Below are 15,710 nucleotides of genomic sequence, written 5' to 3'. Positions count from 1 at the left end.
CAATAAAATAAGATTTGTGTAAGAAAAAATCTAGCACCATTACGAGAGACAAAAGATAAAATGTGTTATGTTTGAGTAAAAAAAAAAAAAAAAAAAAAAAACTAATCTGTATAAGTAAAAAGCTCATCACATTGGAAAGCACAAGACAAAACGTCTTAGGCGTGAGTCAGAGAAATTCAACCTGAGAAATATTATTATTTTATTTATTAAAATAAGTTTAAATATTTTTAGATTATTTATTTAGATTTAACAGCTTAACAAATCAATTATTCTTTCACACTTCTATTTATCTGCGATTAGGATGTGGTTTCTTAGTCGTTCTTGAACACTGATCGATTAATTTGTATTTTATTCTCTCATTATTACATGATAAAAAATACTTAAGCGTATATTTGTTAGGACCGGAGCGGCACTAAGAGGGGGGGGGTGAATTAGTGTAGCGGTAAAGTACGGTAAACTTTCGACGATTTAAATACTTTCGGAAACTTCGTACGATAAAAGCAACGTTTCGTTTGAAACCGTTTCGATTGTGTTTTAACTTGAAGGCATACGTAAGAAGGAGACAAAGAAGTAGAGAATCAAAGTGAAGATGGTTTGCAGTAATATAAATTACAATAAGATAAACGCAAATCGATTTATAGTGGTTCGGTCATGCGACCTACATCCACTTGCGAAGCCTTCTTCGATGAGGCTCCCAACTTCCACTAGCAAATCTGTTTGAAGGGGAAGGACAAATACCCCTCTTACAACCTTTTACAAGTGGTTCACTCTCTTACAAATTTTCAAAGAGAAAGAAGGAGGTGAACACTCAAATAATTGAAAACAAGACTTTCTAAGACTTTGCTAAGGCTCTTATCTCAATCTATTGTTTTGCATTCTCTTGGGTTTCCGAGGCCGACGGTGCCACCGCCTGTCGGTGGCGGTGTCACCGGCTGTCAGTGTCTGACACTAACAGTGTACCGGCGGTGCCATCGCCTACACTATTTCAGCTCACTGGTTTGGCTCCAAACTTGGCCCAAACAAGTCCAAACTCGGGCCCAATTGGCCCATACTTGGGTTATAGGATTAACACATAATCCTAACCCTAATTAACGTGCTAATTACGAATTTAAAGACATTTCCTAAGCTATTACAAAGTCCGTAAGTCAAGACTTCATCCGGCGAGCTTCCGACGAACTTCCGGCGAGCTTTCGGCGAACTTCCGGCGGTCTTCCGATAAACTCTCGGAAACCATTCTGCGGACTCCCGGCAAGCTCCTAGACTTCACAATTTGATCTTGGCGAGTTCCAATGAGCTTCGTCGGCAAGCTCCCTACTCATTCTCGGCTAGTTCCGGCAGCATTCCCGACAAACCTTCGGACTTCCGTCGAACTCTCGAACTCCCAACAAATCCTTCGCGTTTGACTCCGACACTTTGTTTCGCTTTATGTCTTTGTCGTTATCGTAGTTATTCCTACACACACAAATTAAAACTCTACTCCGATCTAGACAATTATTACAACGCGAATTGACATTCTATTGCCCGGCACATCATTGGTTGGCACTTCGTCCAATTCTTCAGCGCATCGTCCTCTCTTGCAGCTTGTTGCCCAATCGACGGTTGACCTCCACAACCCCGATATCCTTGGCGCAATTCCGCTCTCCTTGGCCCGATGCCCGACGTCCGAAGCATTATACCGTCCAATATCCTGATGTGATCTCCTCCGACGCAACGTCAATTCCTCCTGCGTTAATTGTCTAATCCTGATCGAGTAGACCTGCATCACTCAAAATGTAATTAAACATCTAAACACAATCAATTAGTTTCATCATCAAAATATGAGATTCAACAATCTCCCCCTTTTTTATGATGACAACTAATTGATGACTAATGGAGTTAACCTTAACTCCCCGGAGTTTAATCAAACTCCCACTATCAATATGCCATTGATAGAGCACTTGGATTATCCTAAATCCAAGTAACATTCATCACATGTTATGAAAAACATTTAAACCATTATACAAATATATAAAATATTCAATTCAATACATGAAGTCATCAATATACTTCTCTCCCTATGTCATCAACAAAAAAGGAGAAGTAGCTCTAGCTATTTTAAAAGATATGCAAGCTTTTGCAACATGAAGCTAGATTTTCATCACAACATATAAGCACAAAAGCATAGCAAGATTCTTAAGTTCAATCATGGCAATTCAACACTTGAATTTTTGTGCAAGATTGCACTTTGCTTTTCTTTGTAAGTAACAATATTTATGATGTTTGATATAGCAAATTTCTTCATTACAATGATCGAGCTAGCAAATTCTTCATTCAAGTGTGCAAGCTAGCAATAACTTTCTCCCCCTTTGTCAATGTCAAAACAAAGGAGAGGAACCAATGATTTAGACTTTTCATCAACTTTGCATCAATCAATATTTCAATCATCACATGATGCATACAAGACAATAATGTAAAGAAATCATTTCATGAAGGATATCAATGTAAAAACTCACAAAGGATCACATGATACAATCGCAAATCATGATATCATTATGTGATACATCATTAGATGATAATTTATCATATCAATGAAAGATATCAATTGTTAAACATGATATGATAATAGTCTCAAAAACTTCAATTTACGATATATGTGATACATTGCGATACACTAAAAAATTTAATGCGATGCTTTTAAGGATCTCAACCTATTTTTGATACAAAGCATTGCAAGAGCAATTTTGTTGCAAGTTTTCTAAGTTTTGCACTTTTTGCTTCTTTCGATAGGCAAGATCTTTCTTCTCTTTTTGAGAAGTGCAAGCTTGCAAGTTTTACTTCCTTAGCATGCTAGGAAGTTTACTTTCATTTTCAATGCACAAGCTAGCAAAACCTTCTCCCCTTTTATCAAAGTCAAAAAGAAAGGGAGGACTCAATGGCTAAAAATTTCAACCGTTCAACAAGCTAAATATGCAAAGAATTTATGAAATATATCAATAAGGATCAATTCATGAATATCAAAGATATGATTCATGGTTCATTAAAATTCTTCTTAACAAGTTCACAATCAAGATTCATATAATTCATAATAAAGCAAATTGATGTACAATCATCACATAAGGCATACAAGGCAAAAAAATCTTGTTATTTCTATATTATGAAATATATGATATCAAGGCTCATGATTCATTTGAAAAGATATAGCACAAAGAGCAACTTGAAACATTCTTATCAAGATCACATTTTAAAATATTCCAAGTATCAAGTGTTTAGAGATAAAAAGTTTAATACATTATATGAAAAAAATATAATATCAAGTTTTATCATCATGCAATGTAGCAATTAAAGATTTGTAAGTTTAGCATTTTTGCTTTTCTTGAGATAGCAACTGTTTGCTTCTCTACAAGCTAGCAATTTTTATGATATGTAAGTTTTACTACATACAAGCTAGCAAATTTAAAGATTTGTAAGTTTTTACATTTTCTTGACTTGTGCAAGCTACCTAATTTCTTTTTGAGATGACCCTTTAAATCAATTCAAGATAGCACATTAGCAACTCTTTCTCCCCCTTTGTCATTGGCAAAAGGAAAGAAAGATTCAAGTCATGAATATCAAAATAATAATTTTATCATGAATATTTCATCATTGCTTGCATCATTATCATACGTTAAAGTATTGCATACATAATTTCAAATCATAAATGTTTCAAATCATGATGGTATTAACTTGTCAAATTTCATCCTACCATTCATCATCATAACTTTTTCATCAAAACAAATTAATGAATATTTCATGTATTCATATCATCACATAAGGAATATCAAGGAGAAAATAATTGGGTGATGAGATAAACATTTCATTAATACAAGGAATTACATAAAAATCATACCATAAAATATTAGAATATGTGAATGCCAAAAGACATGATTTCTTTGAAAAGCCTCCTCATAAATAATCAAAGGAAAATCTTAGGAGATCAAATAATAAGATATTTTTAAATAAATTTTAAGTCAAGAATTTTCAAAAAGGATATTCTCTTTAGTAAATCACAAAAGGAAACGTAGGAGAAAAATATTTCAATTCATGCATAAGAACACTTATGATTCATATTGAAAATTTTCTCAAAATGTAAGAGAATAAAGAGTAAGAAATCTTGATTTATAAAGGATTTTATGTTATAAATTTTAAGAGACCAAAATCATGATTTCGATAAAAATTTATTCAAATTTAAATCATCAAAATCATTATCAAAATCCAAGAGATTCACAAAGACGATACAAATGGATTCATCAAAATCAATAAGATTGATCAAAATAATTTTCAAGAATATTTTCCTCTTTTCGATTGTTTCAAAACATATGATTTTGTTTTATTTATGCCAAATAAAAACATATATCATGTTTAAAACCAAAAGTGTAAGATTTATTACAACAAAGATTAATAAAACACTTTCATTATGGTAAAATTCAATAATCGATAAATGATTCATCATGCATAATTTCGAAATTTAATAAGTATGATCGTTATGCATGACATAAAATCATCAAGATACACATTCACGGATTAATCCTAAGCATTATCACATATCATATAATTATCATCCCTAATGTTGCATACATCATTCAACATTTCAAAACATAACATGCATGAAACCTTAGCAATATACTTTTCATAATCAAATTTTTTAATTTTTCAAAAGATGCTATAAAGAAAAACATGATATAATTTTTGAAAAATAATTTTTTTTATTTCCTATTCCTACTATCTAAATTAAGCACTCATAAAAAACTTCAAGTAATTTCAAAATAATTCATGAGAGTTGAGTTACTTACCTTGTAGTCGAAGCCCATCAAAGCCCAATTCGTCGTTTCACCTTTGGAAGTTCTTGATTCATCCTTGGTTGTCTTCCTCTTCTTTGGCCTCATCCTCCGTTCAAGTTCATTGTTTATTTTAGATTTTTGTTTAATAAACTTATTAAGTTTTAGTGTTCGAAGTTCAAGTTCATCATTGTCCTTATCACTTGAGTCATCGCTCAAGTGGTATTCATTTGTCCGGAGTTCCAAATCCTTCCTATTCTTTGGAAGGTGGTTCAAGTGGTCATCAGGTTCAAAATGTCCCAAAAGTGTCATTTCATATGTCATTAATGACCCTTCTAATGGAAAATCATTTAATTTTTTTATCTCTTGTATTGTGGTTATTTTAGGATCCCACCTTTCTGGAACGGATCTTAAGATCTTGCTTACGAGATCAAAATTCGAAAAAGATTTATCAAGAACTCTTAGATTATTGACGACATCCGTGAAACGAGTGTACATGTCGCCTATAGTCTCACTTGGTTGCATTCGAAAAAGCTCAAAATCATGCAATAAAATGTTAACTTTCGAGTCTTTGACTCTACTAGTTCCCTCGTGCGTGATTTCAAGTGTTCGCTAAATATCAAAAGTCGTTTCACACGTAGAAATCTGATTAAACTCATTTTTGTCCAAAGCGCAAAATAAGGCATTCATAGCCTTTGCGTTTAAAGAAAAATACTTCTTCTCCAAATCCGACCATTCGTTCATCGGTTTAGAGGGAAGTTGAAAATCGTTTTCAACAATATTCCATAAATCCAAATTCATAGATCAAGAAAACTCTCATTCCAGTTTTCCAATAAGTGTAGTCAAATCCGTTAAACAACGGTGGACGAACAACCGAAAAGCCCTCTTGAAAGCCATGAAAAGCCATTTCTCTCGGGTATAAATCCGAAATGAGAAATACCGGGCTCTGATACCAATTGTTAGGACCGAAGCGGCACTAAGAGAGGGGGGGGGGGGGGTGAATTAGTGCAGCGGTAAAGTACGATAAACTTTCGACGATTTAAATACTTTCGGAAACTTCGTACGATAAAAGCAATGTTTCGTTTGAAACCGTTTCGATTGCATTTTAACTTGAAGGCATACGTAAGAAGGAGACAAAGAAGTAGAGCTTCAAAGTGAAGATGGTTTGCAGTAATATAAATGACAAAAGATAAACGCAAACCGATTTATAGTGGTTCGGTCATGCGACCTACATCCACTTGCGAAACCTTCTTCGATGAGGCTCCCAACTTCCACTAGAAAATCACTTTGAAGGGGAAGGACAAATACCCCTCTTACAACCTTTTACAAGTGGTTCACTCTCTTACACATTTTCAAAGAGAAAGAATGAGGTGAACACTCAAACAATTGAAAACAAGACTTTCTAAGACTTTGCTAAGGCTTCTATTTCAATCTATTGTTTTGCAAAAGTTGTATTCTCTGCTGAGAAATGATGGGTATTCATAGGCCCCAAGAGGATTCAAATTTGGGCTCCAAATTTTGAATTCTCTTGGGTTTTCGAGGCTGGCGGTGCCACCGTCGGACCTCTCGGGTGCTGGGCGGTGCCACCGCTTAATTCTCGGGTTCTGGGCGGTGCCACCGCCTACACTATTTTAGCTCACTAGTTGGGCTCCATACTTGGCTCAAACCAATCCAAACTCGGGCCCAATTGGCCCCTACTTGGGTTATAAGATTAACACCTAATCCTAACCCTAATTAATATGCTAACTACGAATTTAAAGACATTCCCTAAGCTATTACAAAGTCCGTAAGTCAAAACTTCTTCCGGCGAGCTTCCGGTGAACTTCCGACGGTCTTCCGATAAACTCTCGGAAACCATTCTGCGGACTCCCGGCAAGTTCCTAAACTTTACGATTTGATCTTGGCGAGTTCCAATGAGCTTCTTCGGCAAGCTCCAATCTTTCTCGGCAAGCTCCGCGAACTTCTAACGAACCTTCTGGCGAGCTTCCGAAAAACCCTTCGGCAAGCTCCCTACTCATTCTCGGCTAGTTTCGGCAGAATTCTCGACGAACCTTCGGACTTCCGTCAAACTCTCGAATTCCCAACGAATCCTTCGCGCTTGACTCCGACACTTTGTTTCGCTTTATGTCTTTATCATTATCGTAGTTATTCCTGCACACACAAACTAAAACTCTACTCCGATCTAGACAATTATTTAATTATTACAACACGAATTGACATTCTGTTGCCCGGCACGTCATTGGTTGGCGCTTCGTTTGATTTTTCAACGCATCGTCCTCTCTTGCAGCTTGTTGCCCAATCGACGGTTGACCTCCGCAACCTCGATATCCTTAGCGCAATTCCGCTCTCCTTGGCCCGATGCCCGACATCCGAAGCATTCTGCCGTCCAATATCCTGACGTGATCTCCTCCGACGCAACGTCAATTCCTCCTACGTTAACTGTCTAATCTTGATCGAATAAACCTGCATCACTCAAAATGTAATTAAACATCTAAACACAATCAATTAGTTTTATCATCAAAATCTGAGATTCAACAATATCGTTAAGGTATTATAAGTTTAAGCCCACTATCTAAAAGTTATCAGTGTCAACCAAATGGCCACAATTGTGATCAATAGATTATATATATATATATATATATATATATATATATATATATATATATATATATATATATATATATATATATATATATATATATATATATATATATATAAGGGTACTTCCTGCTAATTTATAGGAATATTTGATGTAGGATTGGTTTGACCGGTCAATGACGAAAAAAATCCTCATTTAATTCAGCCAAATGGTATAGTTTTTATATTATGACGAGGTTTTTGAATACCGTCCTTCCAATCATTCATTATACCTTTAAATTGAGAATGATGCATTTCACAAAACATTGGCGGGTTCTATGCATTAATCTCATGCAAATCATTAATACCATGGTTTTGACAACGATCACATCCACTGTTGATCTTTATGATTTACGATGGCGAGAAAAGGAGAGAAAGACTTTGGCCCCATTTGGAGGCCGCAAGGAAAGCTGAGGCGATGAGGAGCTTGGCACGCGTTCGAAGGGTCACGCCCGGCCATTAATGCGACTGTGTAATGAGCTGCCATGTATTAAATGCCACATGGGAACTCGTGACGAGGCCACGGGGCTGTCAAACCATTTCCCTGCGGCCGTCAGGTCAAATAAGATATATCTGTAAATAACAAATAATAAAATTTATATATATATATATATATATTCGATACATAAAGTGTCTAATCTTTGAAACGTGAGATTAGAGATCAAACTACATTCAATCATTAGATTTATTTATGTATCCCAATAGTATAATATAAATAAAGATCACAGACAAATTGGTGGAATATACCCAACAAAATACACGCTCAAAATGCTGCAAACGAGGCTAAAACCTGCTTCGTTTCCATGTCAGACAGGAAATATCCACCAAAACGAGGGTGACTGCAACACTACACGCAGCAATTGCGTCGATTAGACCGAGTCAACACCCGAACCACCACCACCGTGGCTCCGTGTTTAAGGTTTACCCACATCCCCTGAAGGCGTTAGGGTTTACCGGTGCTTCCTTCCATGCTTCCTTGCCACTTAGCCACGCTTTTCGCCACGCGGTTCGTCCTTGACTCGGCCCACAGGACAGCCATCACGGGTTCCTTTCTCAAGCTTCGCAGCGGAGGGCGGCCTTGATCTTCTGGACGGTGCAGGAGATGAGGTTATTCACGGTCTCCACCGACTCCACCGTCAGCTTCGCCGTCGGCTGGCTGTTCACCAGTATCTGGAACGCGACCGTGAGGAGCGAGCCTACCGCCTTACGACCGTCGGGGAGGATGGCGAAGCCGGACGGGAGGAGCGCGACGTAGGAGGAGTCGCCGCCGCTCATGACGAGGTGCATGGCCGGCACGTCCACCGGGGCGTACACCACCAGCGACCCGGACGCGTCCGTGCACGTCTCCTGCAGTATCAGCATGCTGCTCTGGTCCGCGTTCACCGCCTGGTGCAAAACAGATCACCGAAACGTAAATCTTCACGAGAAGCTACAGGGTAAATTATTATGGCAGAATCATGGCGAAGACATTGGGCCACTGAGCCAGCGATAGAGTGCGGCACAAGGGTTGGAAAAAGGGTCGTCAGAAGACGCCAAAACAGAAATAGAACGTCACTCGGTCATGTCAATCTGCAAACCGTCTTTTCACGTATCTATCATCCATTTCCCTGTATACGGTGCTTCCGCCACCGGAAGGTTAGGGTTTCCAGTGCTCAGTACTAATATTTTTCCTGGACCTTTCACCATCTGAGCAAAGTAATAAAGACAGGCAGCAAAAGAGACTCCATTTCTATTACAGAAAATGTACTTAAAATATATAGGTATGAGTAAATACTGACGCTAGCACGGAGGAGGGTGACGGCAATGCCGGTGGTGTCCTGTCCCTTGGCGATGTGGGCCATCTCCTGCATGGGCCCGCCGTTGGAGAGGATGTCCCACTGGCTCCGGAGCCGCTCGTTGCGGAGGAAGTCGAAGAGCCGCTGCGGCGCGACGGGGAGCCACACCGAGGTGGCGGCGCTCAGCACCACGCCCGGTGGCTCCCCGGGGTTGGCCACGCTCTGCCTCGTCATCACCCTCACGTCCTCGCCGATGTCGACGCCGCCGCGGAGCTTGTTCCACTGGTGGGCCGACGACGCGCACACTCCGGCGCAGAAGTTGTCGGTCATGCGCTGCGCCAGCTTCAGCATGCTCCTCCTCCCGCTCGGGGTGATCGCTGCGAGAGAACAACCGAGGGTAAGCCCTCTCCAATTCAAATCACCTCCTCGCTTGTTGTGTGTTGGGACTTACGAGTGTTGTCGCCGGGGGGGAGGGAGGAGGAGACGAGGACGGCCAGGGAGTGGCACTGGCGCTGGAGCGCCGCGACCCACCGGTGGGCGCCGAGCGCCATGCCGGAGCGCAGCAGCGGGCGGTACAGCGGGTGCACCGTAGCCTCGTCGTATTCCGCGTGCTCCACCCATGTGACCTGCGCACCACAGCGTCGGGTAGCTCATTAATGCCTTGTGTCCGCTACCATTGTCTACAGTGCCACCGCCTGCACCTTGTTATCACACTAGTTTACTGTTTTACCTGACAAAACTTTGCACATAGTTCACTGCCCACCAAATAACACTCGACTCAGAAGGTTAGACAAATGCCAGAAGTGTAGTAACATGGAGTCAATAATGGAAGTGTTCATGTGGTATGCTTGCTCATTGCTCATGCAAAGATGTTGACATGATTCATGTTACCGGGGGAACAGATCGTAGAACAGCAACCAATTGTTTCGAGTACATGATATCTCGAAGTAATCCATGAAGACACCTTCACGAGGAGTTTGCACAAAAGACGAGGGGGTGGAAGAGTGTGGTCATTAAGAGAGATTTCCATAGTATGCCAGGAGGACTTGGAAAAACAATGGGATAGGAAACAGAAGGCAACCCTTCTCGTAGAATAATGATGTGACAGCGGTGTTAGCCACATGGTTAGCAGAACAAATCATGATTTAATTGTGGGCGGATAGTAAACGACTCAGGGGTGATGCTATCGAGACTGGGAGAGAAGCATCTAAAACTCTAAAGAAACACGACAAGCAGTGAGCATAAAGAAAGCAGAGACTGGAAACTAATACAATTCCATCACTTAGTAGAAACATAAATAAATAGGCAAATGACCAAGTAAGATTTGGAAGGTCAAGCTTTATGCCTAGAGAGAGAGAGAGAGAGACAGAGAGAGTACTACAGCAGCAAAATAAATTGAACTCCATACCTTCGAATAACCATTGGGCAAGTCTTGCACCACGCAGCCCGAAGGCAACCGACGGCAATTGGTCTGTTGCGCCGAAGGGCTGTCTCTAATTCCATCGATGGAGGCATCGACCACCGCCCAAACCGCGTCAGCGAGCTGCTTGCAGAACCGAAGGAACTGAACATGTCGGACTGGAACCAGCGGTGACAGAACTTGAAGCTCCGCTTGCATCTGTCCACACAGGAGATCCGTTTGCAATGAGAAATGAGTGTGAGCGGAAAAAGGTGGGACGTACGAACGAACATCCGAATGCCATGAACTCACGAGCTGGAGTGATCCATTCTTACTCCCACCCATGCCACCGGAAATCACACCCGTGGTGGTGGATCTTGCAACGATCGAAGGGAACATATCTGCCCACCTATTCTGCTCATGAATCGAGGACCAAGAAAAACCAAATGCAGCACCGTAAGCACAAAAGAATACTGCAAGAACAAGGAATCGGATGATAGAAGCTAAACCCTTACGGCATCCATGAGGGTCTCCACCAGTGCCAAGCTATTGATGATCACCGCGCCGGTAGCCCTCGTCGCCTCCGAGATAAATCCAATGGGCTTGGCGCCGATGCAGCAAGGGACACTGCGATCGTACTCGTCATAGTTCAGTGTCTCCTTGCTTCCATCCACGCCGGGGATCCAAAGAGGCTCCCCCATCTGAGCCATCTTCAGCAGCTCATCCATTGCAGTGAGTGCAAGTTCCAAGAGTACAAATCTCTCCTGCGACTTATCCGCTCCACCACCGATGGCTCCTGTGCCAGCGTTCCTAGCAGGAGTAACGACAGTACCGAGCGGGCTTGACAACCCAGCAGCGAAATCAGCTACCGGAGGCAATGTTGTCGTAACCACCGAGCCCAGACCGCCAAAAGCATTCGTCCCGACCGCCAGCTCCAACGAGGAGTTCGAGATCGAGACAGGGACCGGACCAGCTAATACTGAAATAGGCTTGCCCAAGAACTTGCCGATGAGAGAGCAAACTCGATCGAGCTCATCCTTCAGACGGGCGTTCTCGATGCGCAGGTGCTGTTCTTCGAGCGAGACGTCCCCCAGCACCGCCGGCCCACAGCAGCTGCTGCAGATGGGATTCCTCATCGCCTCCCTGATCGACAAGTTCTCGGCGTGAAGCTTATCATTCTCCTGCCTAAGGATCGTGTTTTCGTGGCGTTCTATTTGAGTCTGGTTCAGTCAGCTTCCAAGCGCGTAAGCAAGATACAACAACATAGAGGGATCAAATTAGCTAGCTAGGAGAAAAGAATGAGATGATAACCTTCATCTGAGTTCGCCGGTTCTGAAACCAGAACTTGACCTGGCGGGCCTCCAAGGATAACCTCTTGCTGAGTTCCAGCCTTTGCTTCTCATCGGGATGAGGGCATTCCTTGAAGAGCCTATCGTTAGGGGATCAAAGTAGTAATTAACTAACTGCTTCTTTTGCCCTCTTCTTGTTTAGTGAATCAGCTCTAACGACCAATGGAAGCAAGCAAGAAGCATAGATTGCTTACGCCTCGAGTTCTTGGATTTGCTGAGGGGTGTGGCGATGGTATCGCTTCTTCTTGCGAGGGTTCTCCTGCTCAAAATCGTCACCGGATATTACTTCCAGGTTATCACTCCCTCCTGATCTGCTCTCGTTCTCATCTTCCTTGCTCCGCCGCAAGGAATCCGGCTCGCCTCTTCCACCTTTTCCTGCGACGGCGGTGTCGCCCTGGCCTTCCATGTTCGTCTGCTGGCGGAAGCACCAAAGGGATGTCAGTAGAATCTCTACACGAAGCAAGGAGAAAGAGAAATGGCGAGCGGTAGTTACCAGGGCGAGGGAGAGGCCAGGGGAACTGAACACCGGATTGGGAAGAGACGGCGAGGTTAGGAACGGCTGAGAGATGGAGCCGGCCGACATGGCTATGGAGCTGCGGTACGGCGCATCGGCCACCACACGATCCCCGCCGCCGGAGCCGCCGTCGAACAATCCTCTAAAACTCATTAAAAGATCGGGTCTCTTATATTCTTTAACCTAAGCTCTTCGGACTCGCGGCTGCTGCTTCAAAGCGGCTCCTTTTTCTGCAGGGACTAGCGATGGCAGCAGTAGATCTAATGACTGCTCTCCTTTTCCCACTCAAATTTCTCAGTTTCCCGAGGGCATACAACACGACACGATCAGTTCAACGAAAAAGGGGAGAGAGGGAAGAAAACTCAAGGAGAAGACGGAGGAAAAGATCTGAAGGAGAGACCAGCGGAGGCAAAAACATAGATGATCGAGTTTGGCTATGAACAAATGCCTTTAGATCCCGATCCCAGTGCTGAAGGGCAGAAAGAAAAGAGAAGGAAGCCAAGCGGAAAGCTAGCGCCTCGTTCTCTCTCCCTCTCCCTCTCCCTCTCCCTCTCTTTTCTCTGCACCCTCGGAGCTCCTCACCGAAAGCCAAATCGAGAGAAGAACAAGAAAACAAGACCAGAACAGTAGCCAGCTCTCGGCTCCGAGGCATGCAGTTCCCTCCTCCAAAACGCCCAAAGATCAAAGCTTTAGGAGGCTTAGGGACTGGTGCGAGCTGGTCTCGATGGAGATGGATGTGGAAGATAAAACCAGACCTCCCGCTCACATGTGGACACTACGAGGCCTCACAGATCAAAGCAAAAGGAAATCCACAATGACTGAAGAGAGAGAGAGAGAGAGAGAGAGAGAGAGAGAGAGAGAAAGAAATCAGTGGAAAGAGGTCGGTTGACTCTCTCCTCATCCGCCCCGCAAAAGATAATCCAAAAAGCTCCAACCCTCCGATAAAATAATCGGAGCATGGAGGAGAAGGGGATGGCGTCGCCCACCTTCTGCCGTCTTCACCTTTTTCCAGCTGCTCAAAACCAAAAGGCGAGATTTTTCACAGCAGGCAGAGGTGAAAACGGGGAGCCCAACAGCTGGTACGCCCACCCAATCTCCTTTGTTTGCTTCTCCTCCCCATCAACATGCGCCCCGAGAACTCGATCGAAAGCGATAAAATAGGCAAGACAACAAAATACGTATCAAATCCAAAGGGAGGAAGAGACGGTGGGGACGGCTGACTTCGAGGAGCGACTTCTTCCATCCACATCCGAGGCGTGGGCCCACCCCATGCACCGAACCAGCATTCCTCGGGCCCCAGATGTTGACCGGAGTGATAATTATTTCCCGGGTTTCGATGAACGGAAAATTACGATCGAGCGCCATGGACCAACGACATCGCCCCGGAGAAGGAAGCCAGTCAGTCCATGGCTTCGCCGCTTCCTTCCTCCCGCTAAGCCACAAAGGTCTCCTGGTCCCCTTCTCTCTGCTCTACGCTTCGCGACGGGACATCAACGTCCGTGAGGTTTACGACGGTAAAGAAGCTTCTTAGGCGAGCTAGGAGTTCCCGATCGGCATCGGAGGGCTGTGGTGGCTTGGGACCTCCTGCTGTTTGGTGAGTACGTGACGGTACTTACTGTTACGGATGTGTATGCCCTGTAATTTTGTCTACTACTTTCTTCTTCTCTTATTTCATTTTATGACATATACTGTGAAAGCTGTGTATTTGAGGCGACATACTGATGATCATAGCTCCGATGGTTACGAGAATCAAATAGAACGATCGATTGGTTGAGCCGATTTAGAATGAGTTGATTGGATCACAGGTTTAATAAAAATGTCTAAACATAAATTTGTACTAAAATTAAATAAGAGAATAATACTGACAGAGGATGCTGAGGATGAGAACGAAACAGCAGACATGTCGAAGATATGAGAGACTAATAAATATAATATTGTGTTATGCCCAAATGCGCAAAGAAACTACTTTTAGGGAGGAAGAAGAAGATTTAGATGTCTAATATGTTTATCCAAATATTAGTTGATTGTGTTAGTAAAAGAAATTTCTATACACTTAATTTGTTTAGTCATATGAAGAATTGCTAATATGTCGCACCCATTATGGCTGATGTGTTTGGTAGGACTTGATCCTCCAAGATCGGTGATGATAAAAATATTATCTAAACCTCAAGAGGTTCGAATAAGATATATTATTCGATCTACACTGATGATTATAAAAATATGCGATCTAAGATTGGTAGGACATTCACCATAATTTCAATCTAATCGGTCACTTATCATATTATAAGATCTACAATATATATTATCAAATAACTTTGGATTAAATATACCATTTAACTTTAGCATTTGATCAAATTCTTCCTGCCCTTATGTGTAATATTCTTATTTTCAATTGTTTATGATATGCATGATTTATTCCATGTATGAATGCTAAAAAAATATACATCTGATCTCTCCTATATCATTAAATATGAGTTAATTATCATCGATAAAAAATTATCTTATGTAAAAAATCACTCAGATCGTTAATAAGAAAAAAAAAAGATTTTAAGAAATAAGATCAATTTAAAAATATCATTAAAAGTTTATCCGCATTGATTGAGATATGACAATTCATGGGACTATTTTTTTTAAGAGCCAAAGAGTATAATATTTTTTTATTTTAATTATTTATTATATTTATAATTTTTATTTAATTATTTTAATAACAAAATAGAACCGATATAAATTTTTCTAAGGTCTCAATTCAAATTCTGATGGATCATCATCTCATACGGATTCAAGAGTAAGACGTTGATCCAAGAGACATGATGCTGAACCTTCTTTCTCTTGAAAGAAGGAAGCTGGTTGCTGACAAGTACAAAAAGAAGACAGGCATGAACTATTTATAACTTTGGAGGAGAGGAAAATAAGGATTGGTCGGTCACGTAACTTCTTCTCAACTTTATGCATCCTCATGATGAGCCGTGTCAAACTCTCTGCACAGACCTAATTCTGATCCACAGTGCAGATGGTGGATGGCTTTGTCAATTCACCACCTCCGGTGATGAGGCTGCTTACAGTCGGATGCCAGAGCCTGGAGTTGACGAGACAAAACGCACCACCCAAACCCGTGGCCTGCATGATTTCTACACCCTCAAACAAATAGCTAAGATTATTAGTATGCAGAAATGGGGAGAGATCATATTTCCAGTGCCATATTTATTATGAGACCCAATGCAGAAGGGAGTCAAAACTTTCGTT

General features: G+C 41.8%; 1 protein-coding gene across 3 annotated transcripts; it reads right to left on the bottom strand.

The window, feature by feature from the left end:
- Positions 1-8,097: 8,097 nt before the first annotated feature.
- On the bottom strand, positions 8,098-13,544 carry LOC103984633 (homeobox-leucine zipper protein ROC5). 3 transcript variants are annotated; one of them, XM_065151339.1, is made up of 9 exons: positions 12,447-13,544; positions 12,148-12,368; positions 11,916-12,033; positions 11,120-11,824; positions 10,917-11,018; positions 10,614-10,823; positions 9,657-9,831; positions 9,209-9,582; positions 8,098-8,816 (listed from the first exon to the last, which is right to left on the bottom strand). In XM_065151339.1, exons 1-9 carry the CDS (start codon positions 12,618-12,620, stop codon positions 8,484-8,486), a joined length of 2,412 nt encoding a protein of 803 aa, XP_065007411.1. In that variant the 5' UTR covers positions 12,621-13,544; the 3' UTR covers positions 8,098-8,483. The 3 variants fall into 3 exon arrangements, with proteins under 3 accessions (XP_065007411.1, XP_065007410.1, XP_065007409.1); XM_065151338.1 differs by having other exon boundaries at positions 10,896-11,018; positions 12,148-12,365; positions 12,447-13,488; XM_065151337.1 differs by having other exon boundaries at positions 10,896-11,018; positions 12,447-13,481.
- Positions 13,545-15,710: the final 2,166 nt, after the last annotated feature.

Source organism: Musa acuminata, chromosome BXJ3-5 (assembly GCF_036884655.1).
Source record: "Musa acuminata AAA Group cultivar baxijiao chromosome BXJ3-5, Cavendish_Baxijiao_AAA, whole genome shotgun sequence".
In the NCBI taxonomy this organism is placed as follows: Eukaryota; Viridiplantae; Streptophyta; class Magnoliopsida; order Zingiberales; family Musaceae; genus Musa; species Musa acuminata.
Note: the sequence above shows the minus strand (reverse complement) of the source record. Positions and strands in the feature narration are given on the sequence as shown.